Genomic DNA, 12,504 nt, shown 5'->3' with positions numbered 1-12,504 from the left:
TATTACTCTGTTACTGGTCTGATGGCTTAATACACTCAACAGTGGAAAAACACAAGCCCTTCAGATGTTATTTATAAGTGATATATCAACTGCTTCAAGACAAAAGCTTTCAACAGTTAACAGTTGGCTGGCCGATAGCTTGAAAATGGACAACATGTGGTCCACTGCTGCACTGATACCAAACCATAAATCCTTATCACCAATTCAGGGTTCGAAAAAGATGGCACTATGTAGATTTTCCATCACTTCTTCATCAAAACACTAGGCCTGAAAGATGAACTTTTTGAAACCACTGGTACACCAACAATGTTTAGGAACCACCTGGCCCACCATCATGTACCATGCAGGTACATTTCTACCAAATGACTGTCCAGAAAGAAGCAGTATTTGTTAAACATTTAAAATAAATTATTAGAATCTAAAATTATTGTTCCAAGCTTTCACATTTTAGTAAAAAAAAAATGTAGGAGGTGTGGATAAAAGGGAACTTTACTCCTCCAACATCTCTGAATTTTCAATGGGGGACATATGTTAGGCAAATTAGCAAAACAATTTGTCACAAATTAGTCTGTCACTCGATAAGTGAAATCCCCACAACAGGGTTACAGACCCGTGCACCTGTATTCGTGGGCAGCCAAGTGTGACAGATATATGATATGTATAAATAAAGACAAGACAGATTTTCACTCTTAACAGATGAATCTTTAAGAAGTGGACAAAAGTAATGAATGTTCTGTTATCTTTTTTTTTTTATCATACAATATGGCATATCCTAAAGAAGGAAAGAAGACCCCCCTCCCATCAAATCCACTGTACATTTTTGCTTTTTAAACTTTCTAAAAAATTAAAAAATGCAATCATCAGGGTTTGTTGGGGCTACATTAGACTACAAATCTGCACAGCCATGCTGCAAAGGAAAAAAAGGTACCTTTTTGGGTTTGTTTTTTTCAAAGACAACTACAGGCAAAACTTTTTCAGGTTTTGGATAGTTTGGGGAAAGTTTGTCAAGTTCTTCATATATTGTCTGTATACACACTGGAGAGAAATCTAACCTCAATATTCAGCCTGGGGACATTTGTTAAAGTTATGGTCGTCACCAGAACAGTAGTAGGAGAAGAACATTTTAGGGGCACTTCTGATATCCATTGTCAAAAAGAATGTTTCTCCTACAGTAATTTTGGGAAGATTTCTCCTTATTTTCTGTTGCGTATCTCTGGACAAAAAGTCAGGAGAAATATCCATAATGTGGATCCAGATAGCATAAAAACCTGATGTTCTTACCCTGTTCTAACTAAAAAAAAAATGTTTTTTGACTCAAGTGCTTTTTCGTCAATGGGTTTTGGCCACTTTTGCCCAGTTCATCTTTATTTAATGAATCAGACTAAATATCACCAATGGTTATGGTGCAAGTGTCCCAAACGTTGTATAAAGATGTAAAGAACTGATATAAAGAGTATTATTATATTTTACTTACCCGAAGAAGTGATTGGGATTCATCCTTGGACTTGCTATCCCCTGTAGGATACTGTGGTGTAAGCGGTCCTGATTTTTCTCCACTAGCTCCAGCCGTTGTACTTTGAAATCCCTTGGCATCTACAGACAAGCCATACAGAGGTCTTGCTAGATGTGCAGCTTCAACATTTGGGCTATCTCTTGAAGATTTCTGCTGCTCTTGATTTACAGACACGGTGGTCAAAAGTCCCAGCCCTATCTGCGTATAGGACGGACTCTTCCTTAGAATATCTGATCCTCTCCAGGCAACACTACGAAAGTCATCTACCGGACCATCAGACCAAGATTTCTCCCTGAGCACGTCCTTATCATCAGGCTTTTCCCTCTTCACAGTGCCGTCATATATGGCTTCTCCCATTTTAGAATCGGGGGTGACGAGGTTGTACACCTTCATCTCAGTTTTTGGCTCTTCCTTGATGGAAGGTATCCCATGGGCCTCTCCACCATTAGATGTAGTGATCTCGGACTCCTGGCAATGTGCAGAGTTGAAGTGATCCAAAAGGGACTGAGTGTCGGCTGCTGTGAAGCTGCACTGCCGGCACTTGTAGCAGTTGTGAACCCTCCTAAAATGAAAATACAACAGCTGTGATATAAAACCATACTGGTAACATAACTCTGACAATGACCATTACATTTCTAATCTCATCATTGGTCTGATTTTCTGATCTTAGTTTATGAAAACCCAAACAAATTCAGCATTTGTGTAGAGTAATAAAGATCAGTCGCTGCTGCTCCCTCTTTGTGCAGGGTGACTGGTCTTGCATCTGCCCTCTCTTCATTAGTTGCAAGGAGTCTTAAATGGGTTTGTTGGATCATCCCACATGAGCAACATTGTAATGAGGTTATGGGTACTATTACAAAGTGATCATAGGGTCTGTAAAGGCACCTGCCAGCTTTAAAAGAAGGCATCAAAAACTTGATCCCATCAATCCATCATATATCTGTGATGGACAAAGGCAATATTTCCAGCCTATGGGACAATCATGACTGCCTCTATAGAAACACTGGATAAAAAGGTGTAGCCATAGAAGGTGTGTTAATTCCTAAGGTTAGTAGGAACAAATAATGGGAAATTAGTCTTAAAATGGAATCCTGCCACTTAATATAGGGAACGGTATTTTCCAATATATTCTGTTCTTGTTTTTTGGGGGTTTATATACACAATATGATAACCAATTACAATTTTTTGGTAACCTATGAATTAATTATTGGCTATAACTTGCTAAAAAACTGTGATCCCTCTGACACCTATCTCTGATGTAAAAGAAATCAAAGGTATGACTTTGTGAAATTAGATTTTTGCATTTTCTTCTACACAAGTAAAATCATTAAAAAATAAAACTCAAAGGAAACTCTGCCAAGTACAACTGGCATGATAAGACCCAACTCTAGGCATTTCTTTTTTTCTTTTTATTAGATGTAGAAAGAGAGAAAGGAGGAGGATAAGAATTAAGGGCAAACAAGAAGACACAGACAATTATAAAATAATAAGGGCCCATATATATATATATATATATATATATATTAGAAAATAATGGACATATATATTATTGTGTGAGTGGCTTGACTTTTTTTCTTCTCTGTTCAGCAATTGTTTACTGATAACCATTTGAAGGGAAAGCTATATAAAAATATTCATCAATAAATGACACAAGAAGCAGGGAATATTGTCAAAAATTACTTTTAAGAAAACTTCACAATACCAGCACAAAATGGAGCCTCATATAAGTATCTCTCTAATGAGGTAAAACAAAAATGGCTCACATATTGTATTGTTTATCTAGGTACTGATACAATGTTACACAATGTTCTCTGGGGTGATGTGAGGCATTAAATGATCTTTAATGTAAGACACGCTGTAAATAATGAGAAATCATACAGTTACAATGAGTCCATTAGCACGCTGTATTGCATTCTCTTCCCTGACATCCAGAGTTATGTCTCCCCTGATATCTCTATCACAGGTTGGTGCTTATGTATTTGTAAAGAATCATTTAATGGAAGACTAGACAGGTTTACCACACAACTGGCACAAAATCATGTTGCTGTCAAGTCGATAAGAAAGTTCTATTGTTTTAAGTGTAACTGATGAATTACAGGCTGGGTGAAGGTGGTGTTGTCAGCTTTCAACTAGCAGACATCACCTCTCCTTCCACACGCCATTAAATGCCAAAACATGATCGCTGTGTGACGAAGATAAGAAAACAGTCCAGGACGATTACTGAAAGAACTTATTTTTGTTTTTCTCCTTAAGCAAGTGTACATAAATAATCAAGGTAGCTCTGCCAACGGGAACCCAGAGGCTGGAACTATGCTCCACCATAATTTTAAGCTTTACCTTTCATACCCACTTTTTTGGGGGAGGGGTCATTCTGAATTAAAAGGGTTAAACTAGCCATCTGTGTATCCTAATGACAAAATAACAAACAAGAAGAAATCTACACAAAGGGCCAGATTTATTAACGCTCTCCAAGACTGGAGAGGATCAATGTACAGTTGGTGATACAGGAAACTGGAATGGATCTGGTCCAGAATTTGGAAACATTTGCATCCTAGATTGTAAGCTCTTCGGGGCAGGGTCCTCTCCTCCTGTATCACTGTCTGTATTAGTCTGTCATTTGCAATTCCTTCTTTAATGTATAGCGCTGTGTAATATGTTGGCGCTCTATATATCCTGCTTAATAATAATAATAATAATAATAATATTAATTTGCAAAATAATAGGAAATTTTTTGGATTACACAGGTTCTCCTATGACAGTCTATATTCCCCAGTTTTGGAGAAGTAACAGTAACAGTAGAAGGAACAATTAATGTACACACGATGCTGTTCAGTTATATGCAGAGGGGAAAGGCAATGTGAACGGGAAGCAGCATCCTTGCCATAGGAAATTACAATGGTCATCGGTTGTTTAGTGATCCCCCATGGCAGATTGCTGGATGGCATCAGGGGATCACAATACACATGCTAGATTTTAGAGTCAATCACAATTATTCTACTTAGGGGATAATCATCTAACAAGTACAAATCTTTGACCTGACTTTACTAAAGATCCCTTTTCCCTATTTGATGAAGCAGTGCATTACACTGTTCCACATGATTTCCCATAAATGATTCTGAATCTTACTATGCAGAGTAGAAGTAAAAGAACCTCAACTGGACAGGTCAGAAAATTTCAATTGATGGTAAAAATATCTGGTAGGTTTTTGAGTTAGTCATTGTTAACCTCCCTAGCGGTAAACCTATGGGAAGTAATAGTAAATACAGTGCTTAGCTGATCCGCCGGCGTCCCGCGTCATCCATCGCCGTGATCCCTGTCTTCTTCCTTCTTCCTATGGCGTCTTCTGCACACGATAGACCTGATTTTTTAAAGCTCTCCAAGGCTGGTGAGGTTACACTTTGACCAGTAAAGCTGGATGATCCAGCAAACCTGGAATGGATTTCTTCAAATTCATTTGCTATTTGCTGGCAAATGTTTTGAATCCTGGACCAGATTCATTGCAGGTTTGCTGGATCACCTAGCTTCCCTCATGAAAGTGTATTCTCACCAGCCTTGAAGAGCTTTCATAAATCAGGCCCTATGTGTCACCGGGGAGTTCCTGGTGATGTTGGTACGTGTGTACGTTGCCGGCGGGGCGGGAAATTCAAAATCCATTTGTATTGCATTCAATACAGAATAACTGTATCGAATGCAATACATTGGATTTATATGTGTAAAAGCAGTACATTGTTTTCATGAACATTTATTTTACAGTTTAATATAATAGTATGAGTATATTTATTTTTTTTAATTAAAAAAAAAATTAATACAAATAAAAAATACATTTTTTTTTATTTATTTAATTTATTATTTTGACATGATTTTGTGTTTCAAACTTAAATATACTCATACTATTATATTATACTGTAAAATAAATTTTCATGAAAAACTATATACCCCTTTTAGACATATAAAACCAGAAAGAAATGTACTGCTAGGGAAGTTAATTTAAAGATCTATGGACTGATTTGTTAAAGGAATTTGGGCTTTTTACTAGTAATATGAATGATCTTACTGCTGAATGTGTTGAAAAGTCAGCTGGCAAATAAATAGGAAAATCCAATAACATTGACGGATGTCTAAAAGAAACACCATTCTTTGATTGGATGGATGAAGTCAGTGAAGCTTCAACTTCTTCCCTAAGCTGAGTGAAATATCCCTTGCAAGGGTATAATTCACATTGAGAAATGAACAGCCTATATTCCTTTAGTAAATCATCCCCATTGAGTAACAATATAGCAATTAATTTGCATTATAATTGATTATGAAGAAATGATACAAAAGTATTAAGTTGACAACCGTATCTTATAAAACAAAATGGCAACGGTATAAAAAAACAAGTGTTTTATGTAGCTAAATGTGCTCCAATAAGTATCAGATCCATTTTAATAAATGAAAGTGGTGAAAAGAAGAGAGAACAGATGTCCTTACACCCAGTCATAATGGCAGCTGCATTCAGAGCCCTCTTGTTGCACAGCGTGAGAAGAATTGCGGGTTATGTAACTTAGAGAAAGAGTAAAGGAAACAAATTCTGAAGCTCATCTTTGTCATCATTTCCTGACCAACCTGTAGCTGTATAGTGGAAACCTGTGAAATGAGGTTTTTCCACATTACTGCATCAAAACATTACAGCAACACTTTCATATTCAACCACAAATACAAACAGAGCTAAAAGTGTACGTAAAAAACAATGACACTGTGCTTAATACAGGAAATGAATACAATTAGGTAGTACACACAGAAATTTCCCTTTTGTATCTGTGTTACTCTGCATTCATACAAGTCATGCAGATAAACAGAACCAGTTCAATAAACATACAAAAGGCATTCAAAACAATGATGAATAATTCGCTTAAGAAAAGTGACAATGGGACCATTTTTGTAAAATCGTTTAATTTACTGCCACTGTAAAAGTGGCTTTGATAGTGATGTTCTGTAGAAGAAATAGTGCTGATCAATGGCTGTTTCAAAAACTCTGATCGACACTTTTGCTGCAATTGCCATTTTACAAAGTGAATAATTCCAGAAAATAAAATATAAAACAAGTGTTATAAAAATGGCAAATCAGGATTGTAAAATTAAAGAACACAACATTGGCAATCTGAATCCCAACGTGAATATTACCGTAGTTGAGGGTAACGTCAGTAGGCCTGTTTGTGAATTTTGAGAACAGTTCTTCTACAGTGCCTGCAACTACCAAGGCCAACAATGGTTTGATTTAAAACTCATCTATTTCTTTTTTGGAAATATTTTGTTGCCTGTTTCAGGGGAGGTATACTTTTACAATTTTCCTACCTGTCTACCTTCCCTTATTGGAGGCATCAAATTCTACCCTCTTTAGATGTTGCCTTCTTCTGCTATAATTTTGGGGGGGCTGAATTCTTCCTTCCTAATGGACATCCCTATATGGTGGTTCTTTATGGACTTGTATGAGGCTTTCCTGGGAGAATGTAGATGCTCAGAAGGTATACATGGCTATGGTAGTCCATTGTGATTTGCATGAAGCAGCGAGGTTGCAACAGGTGTGGAAAATGGGCTTTATATACTGCAGAAGGCCACAGCTTTTAGCTTCAGATATAAATGCTTTGAACTTCTGTTGGATATTTTTGATCGGGGGGACTGGGCAGGCAAAAAATAGCCCATTTTTTTTTTTAGAACACGTCCTTTTTTAAATACACCTAATGCTATCTAAATAAAAAAACACGAACTTAGCTCCAAGCATTAAAATATCTAAAATAATTTGTAAAGAATATCAAAACCCCCTACTAGCCTATCACCTTAAGGGTGCCTTCAACTTACAAAAAGGCACATGTTCCCACTAAACAGAACCTGCATAAAAAAAGAAAAAAAATGGTTCCCTCTATGCACATATTCGATTGATTTGATTACTTGTACACAGTAACACATTTACAAAAATAACCCTCAATGAAAAGATCATTTGCATTGAAGTGGGCTTATAAAAATAGAAGTGGCCCTGTAGCCAAGCACTCCTCAAAGCCTAAATTTTTATTGAAAATTGCAAGAGCTGCAGGGAGACCAGTCTGTGCTGGTGAACCGTCTTTTGCTTGCTGTGTTTTGGGCACAGCATCCACAGAACAGGTCCTCTTTACGCTGTTAGTATTTATAGAAATAAAAAGAAAAGTCCCTATTTGCTTGTTCTGCTACTGAAGTCATTACGGGTTAAATATTAACTCAGGAAAAGTCTTGTGGTATCTAAAGCAGGCCCTGTGAGCCACAATCTATTACCTACAACAGGCAATAAAGCAATCAGTAATGCTTTCCTACCTAGTTGAACAGCAAAATGACTGATTCATTCAAGAAGAGTAAAGTAAACCCACATCCACATTTTCTTTGTTGCCAGTAGCGAATGAACTGTATAATTTGTTTGTTTTACTGCTGTTCTGCTTTCTTGAATCAATAGCATACACACTTCTAGCTCAATGCAGGTGAAATGTCAAGATATCAATCTGCGAAAAGCGGGAAGACAGGTGAGCAAACTAGGCAGTGAGGTGGAACCGTTTGGAGATTGCTCTGGTTGAACGTCTTCCAGATTATGTCATAGCAAAATCCCAGAGTTACACTATTTGTGAAAGGAATATTTCCATACTCTAACCTGGAAAGAACTCAGAGCTAAGAAAAGGAGCATTGTAAACCCGAAAGATTGACCAAGCCTGCGTTTTGTAGGTCTAGACAGAATTTCCACATTGAGGACTTCATAAACACGCCAAATGTAGGCAATTATTTTACTTTTTTTTGCCTAGAAGAGAATTTGGATTTCTAAGACAAAAGCAAATTGCCAACTTTTTGCTGTGGAAGAAAAGAAAGTTTATTACTGCCAATTTGGCAAAAGGGCATTTCATGGACTAGTACAGCACACTTGCTGTGTACAAGAAAAAACAATATTATATTAGCATGTACAAGCTCAACTTTTATTTTTGTTTGTTTGAAGTGACAAAGCGGATGACTTACCAATGTAATTGAAACTATTTACTTACCAAGGTAAATTATCACATTGCTAGAGATAATTTATTTAGCTTAGTGAATGTGATGATGGTTCCCTTTGCAAAGTATACTAAATTTTATGCAAGGACATTTTTAAACACTGGATTTTCCTTTGCACATGATTGAATAGCTGACGAGTTTCATTTTCATTTACTAAGCTAAGTGAAATATCCCTTGCAAGAAGATAATTGACTTTGCTATCTGAACAGCCTAGAACCATTTAGTAAATCAACTCCGGTGTTAAAGTGTTGAAGTGCTAAGTCCCAGTTTGAACTTTTCAGGCAGATAGTTATTGTAGAAAGGGACAGGCAATCTCCCTTCTGCAATAACACATCTTAACGGTCTAATTGCAGCAGGAATAAGTGCAAAGCTGAGCTGTGCATGCGCAGCTTCAGTTTTGGTTGATGGGAAATGAACTCGCACGCAGGTGTCACCCCGGCTTATTTAGACAGCTTAAGATTGTTGCTGGGAAGAAGAAAGAAAGATGGCGATGCAACAGATGGTTAAGTGCTATGGAGTATAGTTCCCCTGTTTTAAATGCTGTGTGTCCTCACTGGGTTGATTCCACCCCCCATTTCTCCTGGTAACCATTGTCTTCAATATAGTAGAACTATAACATGAAGAACATGAAATGAGGAATTATTTTCCAATAGAGACATAAGAGAAATAGACCAGGAGAAGGTTTTTTTTTGGCAAACAAAAATTGTATTAATGATCCTTTCTGGGAACAAATATTCACTGTTCCCTAGTTTCACAGTAGGATCAGTAATAATCAATTGCAAACTGGACAACAACCATCTATTAGCATGCCTTATGTGTAATTGGTCGCAAAAAATTCACGTATGTAAGGCCGTGATACCCGACATGTTTCGTCCGATGTAGGCTTCCTCAGGGGTAGTGATGCGTTAAGCAAAGCGATACACACATACATGACAGCATTCAAATCCTGAGAAAGGAGTGAATTAAAGATGGTACCAATAGGTCTCCGATGTGATGAGGGAAGACCAAGTTAAAAATATATCCATTCTTGAGAGAAATTCCTTTTTAGTGGAACAAGTAGGGATGTGTCTTAACCGCAGCCGCACCGGTCCATCTCTGTATAGGCATGGAGTAGAGGCGTGGAGTACAATACCCTTCTTCTACCTGGACATAGAAACAGTCGAACAAAGTGTCACCCTTATAGGGAGCTAAATGGTTCGAACCACAGTTGGGTAGGTTTAATATCTTCTTTTTTATACTAAAGTACAAAAAAACACTTCCACTGCAATCTGTGTCCCCAGATTGCAGCACTAGCGGAAAGTGATGCCCCCGCATTAATGCCCCCACAAAGAGACACAAAAAACCCAAGTTCTAACTCCCATCTAATCCTAAAAAAAGACTGTGGAGTTTTACAGACTTTGTTATTTAGACTTTAGTATTTAATAGCAGCTGTAGAGTAGAGGAAGCTGGGAGCTATAGTTTATGGGTGGACAGCATAAAGGCTTACCTTTGCCTTACAGATTTGGAAGCATGCTTGGAGGTTAGAACATTTGTGCTGGAGTAATTAAAGTCCAGATGTTAGACATATATCAAGCAGAGTTACTGCTTACTTCAAGATTCTACAATTTCTAGATTACCAGGAAATAATTCATGAATATGACACACTAGTCCTAGGAAATCAGTCTGTATATGTCAGAAGCCAGTTGGAGCAATCCATAATTTTCTTTTTCTGTGACTTATAGGGCTCATGCACACCATGAAAGTGGGGCTTCATTTGGCAGCATTGCTCGACTAAGGTCCAGCACAATAACAAATAAAATAAGATTGTATTGGTGTGCCCAGGATAAAAAAAGACATGCAGAACCTTAAACAAAGCTCAGTACACATGCAAAAAAATGCACTATATACACGTCCACCCATGTGTGTTTAATGTATGTCAACACGCAGACACACGGTAGAAATTCAGCCTTAGCTGCCAACTGTTTAATAGAAATGTCCTGGTTTTTTTGGCTCAATTTATTTTTATTATTCATATCGTTTGTTAACAGGACAAAATCAAATGAATTTAAACTAATTTATAAACAAGTGAAAAGAACTTTTCACCTGCTGTCAGCCCCCGAAATGTCATTATTTTTCCAACATTAGTTTATTATTTTCAGTAAATATACACAAGGTCAATCATTAGCATTGCTGCTCCATTGTTACACTGTTGTAGGGTTCATTTTTGTTACAGAGTTTTGACAGGCAGGGTCCCATTCTGTCTTTTAATTAGTTCACTTATTCAGTAGTAATCACTTTGGTTATGATAAAAGTGTATTTCATTTTTTTTCAGCTTTAGATAGTGTTGAGAATGTTTAAGACTTCTATACGGTGTCCTTTGAGAAAATTTCACATCACTTCATTTCCCCAAGGCACAGGAAGAGATCAGAGGAGATCGGGCAATGTCACCAGGATAGGGGTTGCCATTGGAAGGTTTCAAGAATTTGGCATTTCTCATCATTTAACAAAGTGAAGAGAATGAAGAATGAGTTTGTCACATGTTCCTCCATAACTGGAGATACCACAAAATTCCTTTGATACCTTTTGCTCAACAAATTGAAGGGGAATGTAGTAAAAGTCAGCAAATACTACTGATATTCTTTATTGGTAAGTACTGTAACAAGGGTTTAAATACCCTGGGAGGTCGTACTTTGGCATTCTCACACAAAGCAAGGGCCTGGCACTATTACAATCCACCACACTAATACATTGCACAGGTAGCATGAGACTCAATCCTTTTGGCAGTGATCGGTCAATCATCACGCATCAGCACCCCCACATACGAAGAGTTCATCGTTTTGTGTATTCTATAATTTAGGTGTCTTACAATTTGGTTTCTCCTGTTCTTGGTAGATAAGTAAAGGTGCAACAGAAAGATGAATATGTGTTGTTGAAGAGAGGGAAGATTTTAAACCTGTAGGTTTCTCCTGCATGGTTTAAAGAATGCAAGTTGCTTTATAAATTTAAATTTTTTTAAATTATAAAGTAAATCTGGAGTACATTTTGCAAGTTACTAACTTATGGTCCTTATGGTCAAAGCTTTCATGTCCGAGCTTGACAGCTGTTTTCCCATTGTATAATATAGCAGCATGAACATTTCCAAACAGCCCGTCTTATATCTCATTTATCAGGTATACATGATCAAAACAAAGGATGGTCAAGTGCTTGTGGAACAGTTTTCCAGTTTCTGACTGACAGGTGCCATGTTTACTCCCAGCAACCACTCTTCGTCCTCCACAATCTCAACATGCATGCAGATCTATCAGATCCCATGCTGTAGAAGAATGGAAAACTCCTAAAGCCACAATGTTGAGTAAAGATATAATCTACATGTGATTTTTTTTTTACAGCAATTTCAGTTGGTAATCAAACATAACAAGAAAATAGGCAAGAGAGACACACCTCCGACAAGTAATATCATTATTGGCTTTGACAGGGGCTCTTATGTCCTCCAGACATGCAGAAATTGCAGAATACTAAATGAGTGGTACCTAGAAATGATCCAGCACATGTAAGTCGAACGCGTACAAACTGATTCACAAGAGCAATTCGACCTACCTTTATGTTGGTCAAGTGTTTAATTCATATAACATGCTGTGGGTTACCAACATACCTCGGAATAACGAAATGGTTCTGTACAACCAGGCCCCTAATTGATGCTTAGAAAAGAAAATAAAGGAACATGCACAAAAATGTTTTACAGAAGAACTGCGGCCAGGACAAACATCACTGGTAAACTTAAACATCTGGTTACGTGTACTTTTTTTCTGTTTGCTAAAATGAACTCAAAGGCATCTGTACTGAAGGATAAAGTGGACCTTGAACTAAAAGGCATTGTCTGCTTATGTAAAACTAAACTCCTAAAAAAAAGAAGAAAAAAAATTTTACATTTAAAATATTTTCTTTTTCACGCTTCTCTATAGTGCCACCAT

The 12,504-nt window shown here is 37.2% G+C and overlaps 1 protein-coding gene across 3 annotated transcripts in view; it reads right to left on the bottom strand.

The window, feature by feature from the left end:
• The window catches only part of TRPS1 (transcriptional repressor GATA binding 1), a 194,626-nt gene that overhangs the window by 94,122 nt on the left and 88,000 nt on the right, over positions 1-12,504 (bottom strand). For all 3 annotated transcript variants that reach the window (XM_072410719.1, XM_072410718.1, XM_072410720.1), the window contains one exon: positions 1,475-2,075. In XM_072410719.1, coding sequence (XP_072266820.1) covers positions 1,475-2,075 — 601 coding nt within the window. The remainder of the gene's footprint in view (positions 1-1,474; positions 2,076-12,504) is intronic.

This window comes from Pyxicephalus adspersus, chromosome 5 (assembly GCF_032062135.1).
Source record: "Pyxicephalus adspersus chromosome 5, UCB_Pads_2.0, whole genome shotgun sequence".
NCBI classification, from domain to species: domain Eukaryota; kingdom Metazoa; phylum Chordata; class Amphibia; order Anura; family Pyxicephalidae; genus Pyxicephalus; species Pyxicephalus adspersus.
This window is presented reverse-complemented; position numbering and strand designations above follow the sequence as displayed.